This window comes from Antechinus flavipes, chromosome 5 (genome assembly GCF_016432865.1).
Source record: "Antechinus flavipes isolate AdamAnt ecotype Samford, QLD, Australia chromosome 5, AdamAnt_v2, whole genome shotgun sequence".
In the NCBI taxonomy this organism is placed as follows: domain Eukaryota; kingdom Metazoa; phylum Chordata; class Mammalia; order Dasyuromorphia; family Dasyuridae; genus Antechinus; species Antechinus flavipes.
Genome location: NC_067402.1, coordinates 109312640 through 109332777, shown reverse-complemented (window position 1 = coordinate 109332777; position 20138 = coordinate 109312640). Strand labels below are relative to the sequence as shown.

General features: G+C 35.3%; 1 protein-coding gene across 1 annotated transcript in view; it reads left to right on the top strand.

Moving 5' to 3' along the window:
- Positions 1-19794, top strand: part of LRGUK (leucine rich repeats and guanylate kinase domain containing) — a 123761-nt gene extending 103967 nt beyond the window's left edge. Inside the window, exons 19-20 of the mRNA XM_052001555.1 lie at positions 11203-11351; positions 17772-19794. Coding sequence (XP_051857515.1) covers positions 11203-11351; positions 17772-17908 — 286 coding nt within the window. The 3' untranslated portion in view covers positions 17909-19794. The remainder of the gene's footprint in view (positions 1-11202; positions 11352-17771) is intronic.
- Positions 19795-20138: the final 344 nt, after the last annotated feature.

Sequence of the window (20138 nt, the reverse complement as noted above, 5' to 3'; positions counted from 1 at the left end):
CTAATTGATTTTTAGCTGTAGACATAACTCTGGAAGAGATGTTAGACATTATTTGACTCAATGCCTTCCTTTAAGACTTATAGTGATTTAAAGGTTTTGTCCAAGTTCATAAACCTGTCATTGAAGGATCTTGGTAAATGGGGAATTTGTCAAAGAATCCAAACAAGGCAAGTGTCCCAATCTTCCCCAGAAGGGATAAGTCATAAACTGTAGATCCATGAGTTTGTCCATTTCTGACAAATTTCAAATATATATTATTAAGGAGAAAGTTTGTGAGCACTTAGAAAGAGAAGCCATGATTACTAAAAGGCAATGTAGCTTGTTCAAAGACAAACTGTGCCAGTCTAATACATTTCCTTCTTTTAATAGTGTAATTAGACTGGCTGATCGAGAAATGTTGGAGACATAGACTTTGTTAGTCTAAACAGATTATCATGCCATGCTTCTGGACAACTTGGAAAAAAATGGGAATAAATGTACATAGAAAATGTCATTATATAAACTTGGGGACTGATTAAATGAATAGAAGGAGAAAGGGCACTGGAAAGGAAAGTGATTTTTTTCTTTTTTTGAATCAAAAGACTTAGTTGAAATTGTACTTTTGTGACTATAAACTATATATCCTTCAGAAAGACATTTAACCTCCAGACCTTAAATTCCTCATTTGTAAAATGAAGGGGTTGGATTAGCTAGCAAATAATGTCTCCTCTAGTTTTATACTTATGATACGATGACTTAAAAAGTAGTCATTAGTAAGTTAATGTCAACTTGGTTAAAAATAAGGAGAGTGACTCGGATATTTGCCCCTAGCTCTATAAGTTGAACATTTAAAATTAGTTACTTGGATCAAATTTGCATATAAGATGAAGCTAGAAAGATAACTGATATTTGGGTGACAGTCCAAATGCAAAAAGATCCTAAAAAAGAAGGAAGGAAGGTAGACAGCAAGCATTTATTTTGTGCCAGGCACTGTGCTGAGCACTTTACAAATATTGTCATTTTATCCTCATGACAACCCTAGGAAGTAGGTCTTATTATTATCCCTATTTTATAATCAAGGAAATTGACTTGTCCAAGTTAGCAAGTATCTGAGGCTAAATCCTGAATCTGAACTCATATCTTCCTGATCCAAATTCCTCTGTTTTAATATGAATGAAATAAGACTAAATTTATTAGGGATTAACAAAGTTCTATACTTGGTTTCTAAAAATTGACTAGGAGAGTCTATTTTTAAAATTTTTTTTTATTTTAAAATTATTTTCCTTTCATTAAATATTTTCCAATTACATATAAAATTTTTTTCACAATTATTTTGAAAAGTTTTATGTTCCAAATTCTCTTCCTTCTTCTTTTCCCCTACCTTGAGAAGTCAGGCAATTTGGTTTTGATTATAGATGTGAGGTCTTGTAAAAACTTATTTCCATATTTGCCATATTACAAAAGGAAACACAAACAAAATAAAATACTAAAGATAATTAAAAAGTATGCTTTAATTGGCAGAATTCACAGAATTCACCCCTCTCAGGAGGTGGAGAGTTTTTTTCATCCTATATCCTTTAAAATTGTCTTGGATTATTATTTGACCAGAGTAGACAAGTCTTTCACAGTTGATCATCCTTACAATATTCCTGTTACTGTGTACAATGTATTCCTGGTTCTACTTACTTCACTTTGTATCCGTTTATCTAAGTCCAGGTTTTTCTGAAAGCATCCTGCTAATCGTTTCTTACAGCACAATAGTGTTTCATCTCAATCACATGCCACAAGTTATTCAGCCATTCCTCACTTGGTGGATACCCCCTCATTCCTAATTCTTTGCCACCACATCAATAAAAGAACTTTTTAAACTATTTTTGTACAAGTAAATCGTTTTCCCTTTTCCTTTGATCTCTTTGGGATACAGACTTTGTAGTGGTATTGACAGGTCAAGGGTATGCACAATTTTATAGTCTTTTTGGTATAGTTCCAAATTGTTTTCCGGTGCATCAGTATTCTTTGTTTTCCACATCCAGCATTTCTTGTTTTCCTTTTCTGTCATGTTAACCAATGGAAAGGTATGAGGTAGTATCTCAGAGTTGTTTTAATTTGCATTTCTCTGATTAGTAGCGATTTAGAGTATTTTTTCATATGACTTGATGGCTTTGATTTCTTCTGTAAACTGCCTGGTCACATCTTTTAATCATTTATCAGCTGGAAAATGGCTCTTATTTTTGTAAATATGGCTCAGTTCTCTATATATCTGAGAAATTATGCTTTTATCAAAGAAACTTGTTGCAAATCCATCACCCCATTTCCTGTTTTTAATTTTAGCTATATTAGTTTTGCTTTTACAAAATCTTAATTCATATAATCAAAATCATCTATTTTACTTCCTGTAATTCTATCTCTTGTTTGGTCATAAATTCTTCCTTTATCCATAGATCTGACAGTCCAGTCAAATTTCCCCTAAATTGCTTATGATATCACCTCTATGTCGAAATCATTTATCCATTTTGCCCCTATCTTGGTATATAAGATGTGAAATGTTGGTTTCTGCCTAGTTTTCCCAGAGATTTTTGTCAAATGACAAATTCTCATCCCCAAAGACAGATTTTTGGGTTTATCAAATATAAGATTACTATGGTCATTTGTGACTGTATGTTGCATACAATAATCTATTCCATTAACTTACTACTTTGTTTCTTAGAAAATACCAGATTGTTTTGATGATTATCACTTTAGTTTATGATCTGAACCTACTAGTCTGGCTTCCTTAAGATTTATTAATTTCCTTGATATTTTCGACCTTTTGTTCTTTCAGATGAATTTTGATACTAATTTTTCTCTTTCTATAAAATAATCATTTGATAGTTTGAATTGTGTGATACTGAATAAATAAACTTAAGTAGAATTGTCATTTTTATTATATTGACTTGGCTTGCCCATGAGCAATTAAAATTTCTCCAATTGTTTACATTTGTATTTGTGTGAAAAGGATTTTGTCATTGGGTTCTTATAATCTTTGGCAGATGGATGCCCCCAAAATTTATGTTGTTTGCAATTGTTTTAAGTAGAATTTCTTTTTATCTCTTGCTGGGTATATAAAAATGTTGGTGATTTATGTAGTTTTGTTTTGTATCCTACAACTTTGCTGAACTTGTCTATTGTTTTAACTAGTTTTTTTTTAGTTGATTCCCTGGGGTTCTTTAAGTATACCATCATATCTGCAAAGAGTTTTATTTCTTCATTGTCTAGTTTTATTTTTTCAATTTTTTTCTTGTCTTATTCCAATAATGCATTTCTAGTACAATATTGAATAGTGGTGGTAATGGACATCTTTGCTTCACTATTGATCTTACTGAGAAGGCTTCAAGTTTATCTATTACAAATAATGCTTGCTCTTGGTTTTAGATAGATATTATCATTATCTTAAGAAAGGTTTTAAACAATTTTTATTGTTTTTTAAAGGAATAGATATTGTATTTTGTCAAAGACTTTTTCTGCATCTATTGTTATAATCATATGATTTTTTTGTTTTTGTTGTTATTGATATAATAAGTTAGGTTGATAGTTTTCCTAATACTCAACCAGGCTTGGTATAAATCCCATCTGGTAATAGTGTATGATCTTTGTGATATATTGCTATAATCTCTTTGCTAGTGTTATATTTAAAAGTTTTTGCAGAAATATTTATTAAAGAAATTGATCTGTAGTTTTCTTTCTGTTTTTGCTCTCCTTGGATCATATATCAAAATCATATCTATGTCATTAAAAAAAATTGTAGGACTCTTTCTTTACCTTTTTTCTTTCAGATAGAATTAATTTAACAATTTTTTTAACTGTTTGTTAGAATTCACTTTGTGAATTGATCTGGTGTTGGGGATTTTTTCTTAGGGAGCTTATTGATGAATTGTTCAAGTCTTTTTCTAAGATAGAGTTATTTAAGTATTCTATTTTTTCTTCTGTTTATTTAGGTAGTTTGTAAATATTCACCATTTCACTTAAACTATCAGTTTTACTGAGAGATAATAAGAACAATTCCTAATAATAGTTTTAATTTCATCTTCATTGATAATTCATTTACCTTTTTCATTTTTGATACTAGTGATTTGGTTTTCTTCTTTAAAATTTTTTAAAATTAAATTAACCAATAGTTTGCTTTTTTTTTCATAAAAACAGTTCTTAGATTTATTTTCAATTCAATTTTTTTAGCTTTCAATTTTATTAATTTTTTTCCTGGTTTTTCAGGTTTTCCATTTTGGTATTTAATTGGGGAGTGATAATGGGGTTTTTAGTTTAATACAAGCTCAATATGAGTCAACGATATTACTTACCAATCAATTAATCAATAGATGTTATGTTATCCTATGCTATATTAAGAGAAACATTCAGAAAAAAGGAAGATAATAGTTCTTCAGGTCTATCTTACTCTTAGGTTCAATTCTGGGAACCCACACAATTCTGGGAAACACAAATATAGAGACCAACCATAAAGGAAGTCAGAAAAGACAATAGCCAACATGGTGAGAAAGAACTTAGAGTAATTAATCAGAAAAAGAAGATTTAGAGAGAACATCATTGTTATCTTCAAATACATGGAAGCTTATCCTGCAGAAAAGAGATTAAACTTGTTGTGCTGGGTCCTAAGATGTAGGATCAGGAATAATGGATAGAGGTTGTAGAGAGGGAGATTTAATTTTGATATTTAAGAAGAAATACTTCCCAACAATTGAGCTTTCAAAAAATGGAGCAGCCCACCTCGGGAGGTACTGCATCTTCCCACTGGAAGTCTGCACGCAGAGTCTGGACAACCGTTCATTGAAAATGCCATAAATTCCACTTTTGCTTGGTTACACGTTGAATTAGATTCTGGGATTGAAGTGTTAGGGCTCTGCCAACTTAACGTGTGACTTTAGCCAATTCATCTCCGGACCTCCTTGATTTTGTGTAAAATGAGTTGTTTGAAGGTCTCTTCCGGCTCTAACATTCTGTGTAGGGAAATTATTACCTGGGATATATGTGTGTGTTTATGTTCATAGAGGTATATGCGTGTGAATATGTTGTATTTAAATAAAATAGGCCTGTGTATGTACATATATCCATGTGCATATAATATATAAATTATGCATGAATTTAATCATATCTCACTCTCTTGGTTTTAAGTTGAAAAAAAGAAAAGACATTTAACAAATAAAAACCAGCAGCTAATCTTATGCAATAGAGGGAAGGAAAGCATGCTCTCTGAAATCAACAAGATCACTTGCTTATAAATTATAAACTTTCTGTTTTGGCAAAGAATTGAGTCCGAGAAATCAATTTATCCCATTAAAATGACAGGCCAAAGAAGCAGGTTGTAAGGCTGTCTTTGTCAATCCTGCACTGCCCCCTGGAGGTCACATCAGTGACCTGCATTTTCTCTGATCCGGCCATGTCAGGAGGTAACAATTTTTAATTACTTGAGGAGACCAAATTATAGAAATTAAAATATTTATTGGTGTTAATAAACAAGAGATGTCTTAAAAGTTAGAAATAGGAATCATTATTTCTATTGTTCAGAATTATTTTTGCTAAATATGTTGTTTAAAAAATGCTGAACCTAAGGGATGTTTTGCCTGTGAAATAAGTGTCTCTGAATAGAGGGCACTTTATTTTGTGTCTTGTTCTTTCACAAATCTGATGATGAAAAATAACTATCTGTTCCCTTTAAATTCTAAAAACTCTGAACATTTTCTAGACAAGGTAGAACCTGCCACAGTAATTAGTTAATTAGCATGCTGTAACAATGTTGAAACTGCAGGCCCCTGTGGATTTGTTAGTGATCTGTATTTGTACGGCAGTGGAGTAAACTGATGGGAATAGAGTGAGAGAGCGAGAGAATAAGAATACATAATAGGCTGCCCTGGGAGTATCCATCCTCTGTCCCAAGCAGTCAAGAAGTAAGGCATAAAACTCCAGTAACCATGGAGCTGTGATGAGTTATAAAGGTCTGACCCTGTCCATGTGACAATATATGTGCCTTTCCACTTCACTGCATTTTTGTGTTTGACTTTTATGGCATTTTCATTTAATGTTGTCCATAATATAGTGAGAAAATAACTGTGGGGAAGGAAAAAAATAGCTTGTTAACGTGATCCATTTTCTGTGCTTCAAACTATGGCCCTTCCTTTTACAAAATGAAGGACCAAAACATATATTTTAAAGATCCAGTGGAAATGTTCTTCTCCCTTGTTGATTGTTCTGCCTTTAGTGTACTGAAACTTAGAAAACATCACTTCAGAGATGTGATCGTGAAATCTGTGAATTTTTATGTGTGGTTGAATAAAGAAGTTCATCTTTAATGAACAATTTCATGCTTCAAAATATAGTGAATGAAAGATTTTGCAAGGCTGAAATACAATTGACGTCATTCCTGGGGGAGGAATGGCTATTTTTGAGGCAAGGGTGGGTGCTGTCTTTGTGGAGTTGGGGTTTAAACCTAGAAGGGAGTTCAGAGTCTAGTCTAGTGAAGATATTCAACCAGTTTGCATACTCCTGTTCTGGGTAATAATCTCTCTGATCTAAACCTAAAATATGATCTAGGCAGTGGAGACTCCAACAGCTGGCTACCACAGATTACTTGCATTTGCAGTTTCTAGATATTCCACTGGTTTCCCAACAAGTTTCCCTGCTTGGAAAGTGGGTTGTAAGTCCCACACAGTCTAGGTAGTTGGTTATCCATTTAATTTGAGTTCAGATTTTCATGCTGATGAGTATTTACTTGAAAATCTGTAATCATCTGCCGAAGAAGAAGCATACATGTAGTCTTGATAATAGCAACTTACAAATGACTTATATTCCCCTATGGGGAAAATAGATTTTTATCCCAAAGATTTAAACTCCAGGGAATGAGTGGCCTCTTATGCAAATATACTATTGGTTGCTTTCTCTCATGCAAATGTAGAGATGTACTGAGGGAAGAAGTTACTGATGCTGATGTGTATCTACTCAGCTCCTGAAATAAAAAACCCAATTCCCTTTTGTCTTTTCATACCTGAAGGTACAGGATCATATCTTCAAGGGGAGATGTATTCCTGGAATCCCAAGTTGGAATAAGTTATTAATTTTTCCTTAGAAACAATGTTGTACATGTATACTCATTATAGCCTAGAGTCCATGAACTTCTATTTTTCAAATTTTTGAAGACTGCATTTTATTAAAATGGATTTCCTTTGTGATCCTCTATCTTTAAAAAATCATTATTCTGAGAAGGGATCTCTAGATCAAAACTTCTTAAACTGTGATTCACATATATATGGAGTCATATAACTGAATGTGAAAGTCACAAAATTATGATTTATTATCAGTAAATGTTTGATTTGTATACCAGTTTTATATACGTGAGTGATATATACCTAGCGTCTCATTAAAATTTCTTTGGCAAAAAAGAGTCACGAGTGGAAAATTTTAAGAATCTCTGCTCTAGACCTTATATTGGAAAAAAAAAAAAAAAGCCCATGATCCATAAAAAGATTTCCCCCCTCAAAAAAAAAAAAATTCCCAAACCTCTGATTGTGACATTTGTTTCTTTGGGGAAATATATTACAAATTTACCATCATTCATTAAACTCTATTCGATCTCCAGAGTTAGTACTTCCTCTCTGCCTTTGGAAGCTGCAAATTTGTTTCCTAATCAGCAATTATCTACTGATATTGCTGCTCTTCTGGTAGAGGAAGAGTTATGGTGAGACTGCCTTAGCCAAGGCTCTTTGCTTCTCAACTCATCTTCTTCAAAGGAAAATATCCCAACCCTTACTCAGACCAACATTGAGGAGCTGAATTTCTTTCTACTCCAGTTCTGCTCCTGAACCACTTGGGTCTTTGGGTCATATATATTGCATTGAAGCCTCAGGAAGCCTTAAGGAGGCACCTAGGAACCCTTCACCAGCTTTGCCCTGTATTCCTGCTGCCACAGTAAGGGTTCTTGTGCTCCCCACACAGTCGACACATGTAGTCAGTTTGCTAACCCAAAGAACAGGCTAGCTAGTAATATAAAAGCCACATGGAAGAAAGCCCAGCGAAAGAGACAGATGAAAGAAAAAATTAAGTACAGGAAAAAAAAGGAAAAAGAGAAAAAAGGCAAATAGAAGGTAGAAAGGGCAATGAATAGTAATAATTGAAAAACTGAAGGGATCTAACCAGAAGACGGAGAAAAAACAGAAAAACCTCAGTATTAACCCTCTGAGAATCTGGGGCACTATTGATTCAAAAGAAGTGTATTGACCATCTTCACACTTGGTTTATAATTCTGACTTGTTGATGGACTCACTAGAAGTATTCTGTACTGATAAAAAAAAATATTAAAATGGAACGGGTTATGGTGATTTGGTTGGCTCACTTGATCCCTCTCCCAACCCTTATATTTATATGGCATTAAAAGGTATGCAAAATTCTTCATAAACATTTGATTTGTCTTGCTGACAAATTTGTGAGTTATTGTTGTTATCCCCAGCTGAGGTGGCTAGGGGGGAATGTTGATGACCATGCTAGCCCCCTGGATACCTTAGAATCATTCAGAGGTAGGATAAGCAAAAGTCCTTGATCTTTATTCTTGGTCTTTAGGGGTAGAAGTGAAGGGGATGGAAGCAGAATCTCCACCATCTCCTTCTCCCTTGTCTATCGCCAAAGTGACTGTGGCTAGTTTACTCCTCCCCGTAGTCCCTCCTACCATCCTCTATACACCAATCATTGAGCCAGCATGGATAGTGGGAAGGACCATTTTCCAAGCATATGCCCATAGAGTATTGTCCAATCAGTAGTAAGTTAGCCTCAAGCACTCAGCAGTCCCGACCTCAGTGCATTGACTCAATAGTTTCAGCCCTTTACAGGAATGTAATAGAGAGCCAGGCCTGGAGTTAAGAAAATCTGAATTCGAATCCAGCCTTAGCTGTGTGACCCTTAATAAGTTACCTACTCTGTTTCGGTTCCTCACCTGAAAAATGGAGATAATAATATTATTTCCAAGAGTTGTTGTGGAAAAGAGATAACAATTGTAAAGCATTTAGCACAATGCCTGGCACACAGCAAGTGCTCCATAAACATTGGCTCATGATTCTGAGTCTGACATTCATTCCATGACAACAGGCTGACCCTTCATTCTCTGTGCTCCTGAAGAAGTAGCCAGGCTGATCATTCAAAGTGGCCCTGAGCAGGACTCATTTATCAGAAAGCTAGTTTTATAAAGTGTTTAATATTTATTTATGATTTAACAATTCAAATCCAAAGGCATCAAGGCTGAGCTAGTGCCCCACACCACAGTAAAAGAAACTTTGGAAGGTGTCCTAGTCAAACCCCCCCTCCTCCACCCCCACTTCCAAATCATTTTACAGAGACTTTAACTTTTCCACACTCACTCAGATATTAAGTGACAAACAGGAGTGGAATCTGCACACCTCAATCCAATATTATTTTAATCGCAGCAACCTACCTTTTTTCTGAAATATTCAACTGAGTACTAAATTTTTTTTTAGTTAATGGCATTTTATTTTTCCAAATACATGCAAAGGTAGTTTTCACCATTCACCTTTGCAAAACCTTGTGTTCCAAATTTTCTCCCTCTTTCCCCTCTACCCCCTTCCCCTGAACAGCAAACGATCCGATTATAGCCAACTCACCTCTTGAAATGAAGGACCGACTTTTTGGTGCAAAATGGTTATAATGTGTTAGTCTTACTTGAAATGAAATGCTGTTTCCATTAGTAAAGGTATGTTATCTCCTATGTAGACTCCCTTCTAGAGTCCTATTATTCCATCTAGTATTAAACCCCAAAGCTTTACCAGGAGGCCCTGGACTGCCACATTTTCTTATTTTTTTCTCCAGAGTACTCTCCATCCTTCTTCGGGTTATCCTCTCTCACCTCAAAGCTCTTTCCCCGTCACAATAGGCCACCAAATTACCTCAGCCTCCTGAAATCTTAGCTCTTCCATGAAATTAAATGAGGGTGGATACATCTAGATCCTAGAACAATAAAATACACTCCTGTATAGGGTAGGCTAGATTCCCTCACTTGTTTCTATGCTAGCTAGTGTGTTTGGAGACAGACTGTCTCACTTCTTAGATGACAGAGAAGGGTGTTATATAATTCTACATGAAATCCAGCAAAGATATCATGCAAACAGGGGCATAATTAAAAAAAAAAAAAAAGCCTTACAATACCCAGGTAACTGGAGCTCTACAGGGATGCTTTCTACAGCAAAGGCATGATTCTGTTCAAGTTAACTAGTTTTAGGGTGATGAGAACACAGATTTGTATCTAAACATAGGAGTATTAATTTTTCTCTCTCCAGTTACAAGTAAACACTGTTACTGTTCTTTAATCATGTCTGACTCTTCATGATCTAATTTGGGGTTTTCTTGTCAAAGTGGCTCACCATTTCCTTCTCTGGCTCATTTTACAGATGAGGAAACTGAGATAAACAGAGCAAAATGACTTGTCCAGGGTTGCACAGCTAATGAAATTCAAGGTCATATTTGAACTCTGGTCTTCCTACTTCTGGACTCTTACTCAATCTACTGAACTGCCCACTTGCCAACAAATAAACATGCATCTGTTCATTATTCAATAAGCATGTATACACTTCTAATCTTTGCCTCTTAGAATCCTTTGCTTCCTTAAAAGCATTACTCAAACACCACCCACTATTTGAGACTTTTCTAATTGTTCCAGTTGTGAGCTCTAGGTGCCCCCTCTCCCAAAAAATTTTAATTTGTGTTTATTTTGAATTTATTTTGTATTTACTTAGATACAATCATGCATAGGGCCTCTATGCTGAAAGGCAGCGTGACCTAATGGCTGGAGAGCTCATCTTAAAACCAGGAAGATCTGAGTTCAAGTTCTCCCTCTGACACCTATGGGCTAAATGGCACTCTTAACTTATCAGTGCCCCAGGCACTGACCATAAGTTTTTAGATGATGTACTGACTTGCATTGATTGAAAGAAAGGGGGGTCTCTCCAACTGGAAATTCCTTAGACCAATGGAGTCTCAAGTTTAGTCCCTCTTCTTTCAAAAAAAAATGTTGCTTTCCCTTAATAAAATGTAAGCTTTTTGACCATTTCAATGTTGTCTCTGTATATGCACAGATTAATAGTATGTGGTATATAATAGGTATCTAAGAAACGCTTATTTAATGTATAAATTAATTCAATATTAGGGCATTAATTTTTCTTTTTTTTTTTTCTTTTTCAGTTACACAGAGTCATTTATTCTGTCTAAAGCTCCTACATTAACAACATTGGCTCATTTTCCTAAAGAGACAACTTACATGACTTTGGACTCCCAAAGTCCTATAAAAGGAACTCTATCAAAAGCTTATCTTGCAGTAGATACAACAAAAGGTATGAATTACAGCTCACATGATATTTTTCCTTTGAACTTTTAAAACTCAAGTATGTGTTTCAAATGAAGGATATGAAATATGACAGTATGTTTCAAAAGCCAAAAAGATAAGAAATAAGGGATCTGATGCTGCTGGTAATTATTAAGTTCAATAAACATTTAAGTACTTACTATGTGCCAGTCACTATGCTAAATAATCAGGGAATAGATACTTATTTTGGAGGTATTATGTGCTAGGCTTACATTCAGCAAGAACTAAAGATCCAGCAGATCAATCAAAGGCACAGTTTAGTTTATGTCCCTACATGATCCAATATCTCCAATGGGCTCTCCACTGTCTATAGGAAATAAAACTCAAACATTGAGGTCTTCCATCACCCAGCTACAACCCATCTTTCTAACCTTCTCCTATATTTCCCCTCATGTATACTGCTCTCCAGTCCATCTGGGCATGTCGCCATCCCTGGCTTCCATGTTTCTGATGAGCTCTTCTTGTACCATCTCTGATCAGTGATATTCTACCCATCTTTTCATACTTTCTCTTCCTTGAAGGGCTCCCTGATTCCTCTAGTCAAATTGCTTGTCCCTCATATGATCTCGTTGTACTCTTTGTACTCAGATAGTTACTTTTATTTATAAATAGTGATTTTAAACATTTTATATGCATTTTTATTTGATGTCCTTATGTTCAGATATGTATTACCTATATTTAAATACACAGATATATTGTAAGCTTTCCACTCTTATTAGATTTTAAGCTCCTTAAAGCTTAAGGAAAGATAGTATCTTATTTATCTTTGTATTTCTCTGAGAACCTAGCCTGGAGAGTTCTACACATAAAAAGCATTTAATAACGATTTGATAAAAGACTAAGTAAATGCTTCCACATAAGTTCTCTTTCCTCTATTCATCATGACATGGAAATAATCTTGAGTCCCTAAAGCCTGTGTGTCCTTGGAATGTCCTCAACTATTCTGGAACAGCTTAGAATATAGACCTGATAACAAACACACCCATATTTCTTCTTGGAAAATTAACCTAGCTCAATATTGAGGAGTCCGACTCCAGTAAGTTAGTCATCAGGCAATGAATTATTTGGCCATGGTGACCCATGAAACAAAAAAAAATAGATAATTTCCCTTAATCCTATGGATTCCTTTTCTCTTTCTGCTTTGATAGGATAGATGGCAGAGTGATGAAAAAGGAGGAGAAGAAAGTACTAAAAATCATGCAGGTTTTTAGGCCATCTTGAGATATTAACCACAGTACAATGACTGAGTTGATAAACTGCTGTAGGTTTTAACCATGTTTATACTGGAATTCTTACTATTAAGGAAATAAAAAGGCCAAAATAGAATAAATACCCCTTGAGGGAAGGAACTTTCTTGAATATAGTAGATATAAGCATTTCTTGAATTAAGTAGAATTGAATCAAGAGGTCATGGCTAAATGGAAAGATAGATCACAAGTTCTCCTTGTAGTGGCAAAGAAAGGATTTGCTTGAGTTGATTTCATTATGTACCCAAAGGCAAGATACATGAATCATGGGACAAACTGGGTCATTTTGCCTGATGGCCATATCCGTGTGCCAGCAACCATCTGTTTTAACAGAGGTTGTTAAATTCTATGAAGAACTTTATAAAATCCTCCAAACCAATTCAACATACACACTGATAATTGGGAACTTTTAACATAAAGATGCACATAGGAAAGATGACAAAATACATACATAGTTTAGGAAAAGAAATGGAAAAGATCAGAGACTTACAGAACAGAAGTGTTAAACACTGACAGTGGCAAAACTCTCATTGTTGCCCAAACCAGATTAAAATGTAATTGGGAAATAGTTAATAAAATAATAAAGTAGTTAATTTAGGAGTGTGGTTTTCTAAATGACTGTGTGGTCGGCAGCAATCTTATATGTACTATTTAGTGGCTCCATGAGTCTGATACCCCTGTGTGGACTATTTGGAAGCCTTGCATCTATATGTGAGGAAGGCTTTGTTCTAGAAGACAGTAGGAGGCTCTTGAGCACTGAAGAGTATTAGAAAAGACTTAATTGATTGTATCATTTCGGAGAGTAGTTCTAGGCCTAAGATTGGGCTGGGATGAAAGTACCTTGGCAACATCTTCCAGGCTGTAAAAGTAGTTGTTAGAGTTGGTGTTTATATAGTCCTTTAAGGTTCACAAAGTCTATTATTTATATTATCTCATTTGATGTACTCTGAGAACTAGGTACTGCAGGTGTTAGTGTCTCCATTTTACGGATGTGGAAATTGATGCTCAGAAAGGTTCTGTTACTTACTCTTGATCACACAGATAATAAGTATTAGAGGCAAGATGCAATCCAACAATTAATAATTTGTTAAATTTCTGCTATGTTCAAGAAGTGATACTATATTGAGGATGGAAAACCCTGAATGAAACAGCCCCTGTCCTCAAGGACCTCACATTCAAATTGTAGTGGATGTAATATGCAAAAATAACTATAATACAGGATAATCTGAGAGGCGACAGATGGACAGAAAAAAGAGAGAGGGAGAGAGAGACAGAGAAGGAGGGAAAAAAAGGAAGAAAGATGGAGAAGAAGAAAGAGAGAAGGGAGGGAATGGAGACAGAGATCTAGAGAGAGGGAGAGATGGGGGGACAGAGAGCACATGCCATGTTACTTAAGGGACAAGGAAACTCAACCCAGAAGGTGCCTGAGATAAGCTTTGAAGGAAGATAGAGATTCTGAGAGACAAGAGATAAGGAGGAAGTGCAATCTAGACATGAAGATGTGAGAAGGGGGCTGACGCACTGTTGGGTACAAGCACAGGACTGCCCACAGTGTTCAGTTCTCTAAACAAACCTCTCTGGTTTTCCCAGTCATACTTCCTATGATATGATCTCGAGGCCTTCTGACAATATTAGTTGCCTCTTTTGGACAGGCTTGTCTATATAGCTCTATAGCTTGTCAATGTCCTTCTGCAAATGCAGTTCTCTCTGAAAAACATATTTCAATTGTGGTCTGACGGGTACAGTAAGACTATCACTTTATTTGTTCAGAACACTATTGACTCTCTTAATACAGACTGAAATTGAATTCACTTTTTCAGCTGCCATATTGCCCTAAGATTGATATTGAATTTGTAGTTCAATAAAAAGCCCACATGGACTGTTAGGAGGATATTTCCCTCCATCTTGTCTTGGTTTTATTATTTGGAAGAAAGTATAGAACTTTGCCTTTACCTTCATTAAATGGAATTTTATTAGACATGAACATTATTTTAACATTTTAAAATCTCTCGGTATCCTGATATTGTCTCATCCAACATTTTAGCTAATTCTGTGTCACTGGCAAATCTGACAAGCAATGCCATCTATGCTTTCATTCATGTCATTGATAAAAATATTGAGACGCACAGGGCCAAAGACAGATCCATTGGGTAATTCACTCGAGATGTCTAACTTGTCAGTAATTCATCAATTACTGGTCTCTTTGGATCCAGTCATTCAACCAATGCTGAATTTTCTGTACTACAAGCTTACTTAAGTCTTCACATAATTCACTTCTCACCATTTAGTTTGTAAGTACAATATGAGATATTTTGTTAAAGATATTCCTGAAATACACAGCAATCCCATTTGTATGTACTCTGTGTAAATAATCTAGAAAGATATATAGGAGTTTAGGATCTATAATTTCCTTTTTTATTTCTTTCTCCTTCTCTTCTTTCTTCTTCTTCTTGTGGCTTCTTTTCATTCCTACACTCTCTTTCATTTTCTACCATTTTCAAAGATCTCTGACACTTTTCTTAGTATTCTAGGATGTTAGCCTAGTGTTTTGATTCATCATCAGTACACACCTGGTGACAAATACCAAATAGCTCAGGTTTTGATGATCAATTAACCATTTTTGTTTTGTCTTCCTCAGAACAAAGATAATTTTACTTAGAAAATAAAAGTAAAATAAAAACAGATCTGCTTTTTCACAGTCATCCATTGCCCCCATTCACCTCTTGCAATGCTTCTATCCCCTCCTTGATCTTTATCTCACCTTCAACATCTTTTTAGATTTTTTTTTAAGAGCCCCTTTCTTAGTGCCTTAAGCATTCATCATAAACCTCCTTCCATCTGGGTGTTAGTATTCCTGGCACTCTTCTAGGATTGTAGCCCTTTTCTATTTAAGTTTCATCTTCCTTTGCTTCCAAATGAACTCCATCCAATTAGTCTCTTCATTTCCTCTTTTTTCCTCTCCATTAATTTTTTTTAATCCTTCAGAATTTTATTCTAGAGAAATTTCCACCCTAGAATCCTCATTCTGATTTTCTCTTCTAAATCCCTTACCTTAAATTTGAATGACAATCATAAGAACACCACCCATGTCCCTAATATCTTCAGTTCCTGATTTGGACTTTGCAATCCAAGCAATACTTTCTGGATATCCTTTGATGGGATCATCTGCCTGCATGTGAATTACAAGAAAAGCAGAGAATGGTGTTTGGGATACAGACCCCAAGAAGACAACAAACATGTTTTATTTCTGCCAAGTATACAAAGAGCTGTTTGTCAGCTTTAGCAGTTACCAATCATTGCTTGTTCCATCTTTTCTCTACATTCACTGGTAAGACCCTGATAGCATTTGTGGATAGACATCAACAATCCCTGAAATATCCTCCTGTGCAGTTCCAATCCTGCCCTCTGAGGAAGAGCCTTGTACCTGTCTGCTATATAATGACTTTGCTTGGAATGCTCAGTATCCAGTCCCTCCATTACTTCTTTTTATTATTTGCTCCTACTCCCTGGCCTTCTGATTCCCCTTTCCCTTCTGAAACTTTTTTTTTCTTTCCTCCCTAAATCATTTCTTCCATTTCTTTTTCAAAGAAGCCTTATTTTTTTTCCTGTTATAACCTGAAGAGGTAGAGCATGTTATTCTTGAGGATGAAAAATGCCCTCTTCTTTAAGAGGCTCCTAGGGAGCACCACAGCACAGAGCACTGTGTCTAGAATCAGGAAGACCCGAGTTCAAATCAAGCCACAGATAGTTCCTAGCTGTGTGACCCTGAGCAAGATACTAGCCTCAGTTTTCTCAACTGTAAAATGGAGATGATGATATCACCTATTTCCCAGGATGGTTATGAAGATGAAATAACATATATATTTAAAAAAACAATTAGAATAGTGCCTGGCACATAGTAGGTGTTACATAAAAGTTTCTTTCTTTTTTTATATATCCATGATTACCTTTTGGTAGTTTACAGGAATTGCCGGAGTGGTCCCCAGATGATGTACTTTGCCACCCTATTTGCTAAAAATGGGTTCTTCCGTCTTTTATTATTTTTGCTCAAAGTTCTTATGGTTAAACACAGTGGTAAATTTCTCATTCTCCATATTTGTTAGCTCAACTATATTTGAACAAGATTTATTTTATCACTGGTGGCCCTCCCACCTTTTCTTACATTGTGAAGATGTGCTCTTCATCAGCTGCCTCTGGTTGGCAATTAGTGCTTTTATGACACTCCTTATAGAAAGAAAGTTATTCTGGTCTGTCCCCTGGGCCAGGGTCCAAAGCAAGAATTCAGTTACTAGCAGGGGTGCTATTGAAATTAACTTAGTTATTCATAGGTGTTCTTCTCTTCCCATTGAAATTTGGATAAGTCCTTTCTCCCTTTTTTTTTAACCTCTCACTGAGATAGAACTCTAATCTTTTCATAACTTTCCAAATTAAAAAGACCCGTCAGACCTTATACCTTCGTGAACAGAACTAGTAACAAGAAATTATAGCAAAGCAAATTTCGGATTAATATTAGGAGAAATCTCTTTGCAATTATAACTTTTCAGAAGTGGAAATGGGAGATTGTTCCAGGAACTGATACATTCACCATCCCTGGAGATTTCCAGGCCTGGATCAGCATCATCTTGTCAAAGATGCTGTAAAGAGGATCCTTGTTCTGGTACAAGTTGTATTAGAATGGCCTCCAAGGCTGCTTCTACCTTCCATGCTCTTTCCTATTCTGTACAAATGGCCCTACTTGCTGTATCACTCACTGGGCTGGTGCTTTTTTGAAGAAGGACATCAAATTACTTGTTTCTAGAAGAATGTTTAGAGGGAGGAGGGTGTTGAGGGAAAAGAAAATTAATCTGGGCATTGGTACATTCCATTGGATGCCCCTAGGGAACATAACTAAGGGTGAAAGAATTGGAGCTTAACATCTTCTTTTGAAGGAAAGTGGCTCTTTGGCCATCTGAGCAAAAGCCTAAATCCCTCTAGAATAATCGATTGTACACACTGTCTTCCACATGTCCTCATTGCTATTTAGCTCAGTGTTTATTTATGCTTCACAGTTTGCTTAGAAAGAATCTAGAATTCCCTCAGACTAGTAAAATCCTAATTTTCTTCATCTTACAAAAATATGTTTTTTTTTTTCATTTTTACAGAACATTTTACAGCTAAATCTTCACTTGAAATGCCTGATAAAAAGGGCAAATTAAAACTCATCGGACATCAACCCATCACCCAGACAGGTGCCAACACCAAAATTGTCCTCCCTCCCATACCACAATGCCGAAAATAGTCCAGTGCTTAATGTCTGCCTTCAAGAGGAAAAAAATGCTTCACTCGTGCAAGCCCTCTATCTAACCTGGCTACTGATTCTAACTTTATCTTTCCCAACCAGATGCCTACAAAAGAATACTCCATGGGCCTTTAGTACTCTCAATCAGTCTCTTTATAACTCTCTTGAATAGCTTCTGTCTTTTCAAAAGAAAAATGTGATTTATTTTTAGCTTCAAAAAATGACATTTCAGTTTTCTCCATAGCTATAAATGATTTTCCCAGCTGTTTCTTGCTTTGAAATGTCACAGGGAGCAGAAATCTCCCAAGATCCATGTGATGATATGTTCATGGTGATTTTAAAATATTTTTAGTACTAAGCTGGGGGCCAGCCTGAAAATTTTCCACTTGCCACTTTGTAATATTGGTAGATATTCTATCATGAATTATCATAGTGTTTATAAGGTAAGAAAGGATTGGGGAATTACACATTATTTGTGGCTAAAAGGCACCAACTGTCTCTTTCAAAGGAAATCACCTTTATGTAAAAAGTCTACATTTAAAAAGCATGAATGTGAATTTCTTCAATCTGATTTTTTATTTTAAGTTGTATCTATTGTTCCCTTGAATCACGTCAATGATATTAGGGAACAAAGAAAATAATGTTACTCCCTTTAGTTTCAGGTTAGGTATTTCTTGTCATTGGCTAAATATTGTGTTCTAGTAGAAATGGTTTTACAACTTATTTTCATCTTCATGACTGTTGGAAGCATGGGGAAACCTTATCTTTACAGAAAATCTCTAAGTAGTTACAGAGAGAGTCCATTGACTTTTGTTTTTCCAGAAGTCTTCTAAAAGTTGTTTTTAAGTCACAATCAATTGTTCTTTTTGTATTCTTGATTGGAGACTATCCACTTAATATTTAGTCTCCTGTTTCACTTAGATTTGCAGCTCAATGGCATGGATCCTTCTGGGCTTTGTAAAACAGATTATTATGCTGTCAGCAGTACATAAGCTTTCATGACATGTTTTAATTTTTCCCCACACCTTGATTAAACTTCATGAGTACTGACCAAACTTCTAAGTCAGGTCCATTATTTTGACTTAGTTTATTATGATTAAATCAAATTAGTGATACAGAAAACATGGTAACAGTGCTGGCCTCCAAACAAGAAGATCCAGGTTCAAATTCAGTTTAGGACACAGACTAGCTTTGTGATCCTGGAAGGGCAAATCCTTTAATCTCTCAGCGTCCAAGCAGTGCATTAACAGTCGCAGAATTTTTGCCAAACAACTTCAGTTGCCTATCTGAAGTGGTAAAGAAAAATTCCCTTTCTTAACATAGCTATCAGGCTAGGCCCAGAAGTCCAAATTACACTAATTCTAGTGTAATTTTAAATCTCATGCTTGGCTACATTTTCCCATGATACAAGTAGTGCCAAATACCAAAGAATTTAAAAATTTAGCTTGTGGATAATTGTTTCAGTTCAAATAATAGGACATTCCTTCCACTGAAAATCTATTAAACAGTATTTTACATATTTTACCAACATCATAAAAATGGATGTTCATGATGATGTCCTCAAGACATAGCAAGCTTCTGAATGACCTTTACAAAGCAGAGTTGGGCCCAATATAATATTCCTATCAGAGTTGTTTCAAAATGGAATGAACTGCCTTGTAAAGTAGTGACTTCCCTTTCACAGGAGGTCTTTAAGTCAGGGCTAGATGACCACTTTTGGAAACATTATACATGGGTAGAAATCAAACCTTTAATTTCCCATAATTCTGTGTTTCTGAATAATCAAAGAGAAATGATGAAATTGTGTTCAATATAGTTGCATTGTTAAATGGATTTTTCTAGTCTCCTACTTCTTTGAAAATTAAACATCTACAAGTGGTAATTCATCACATCATGAAACAAAACATTTATTAAATCATTTATGTTATATAAAGTACTATGGTGTGTGGTAGGCAAACAAAACTAGATGCAATTCAGACTTTGTGTCAGGAAACTTCCAACATTTGAATGGGAAGGATGTACACAAATAACTGTGACAGAAATGAAAAAGACCTAAGTGCAGTGGAACGATCTAAGAGCTCTGAGAAATTGAAGGATCATCTTCATTTGAGGACGTCAGGTAAGATTTCATGAGTAGAGACTTGAAGAGGGACAGACTGTAATGAGGGCAAAATTTATTCCATGTTTTGAGAATGGCAAAGAGTCACAGATGATAATGGAAGAAAGATAG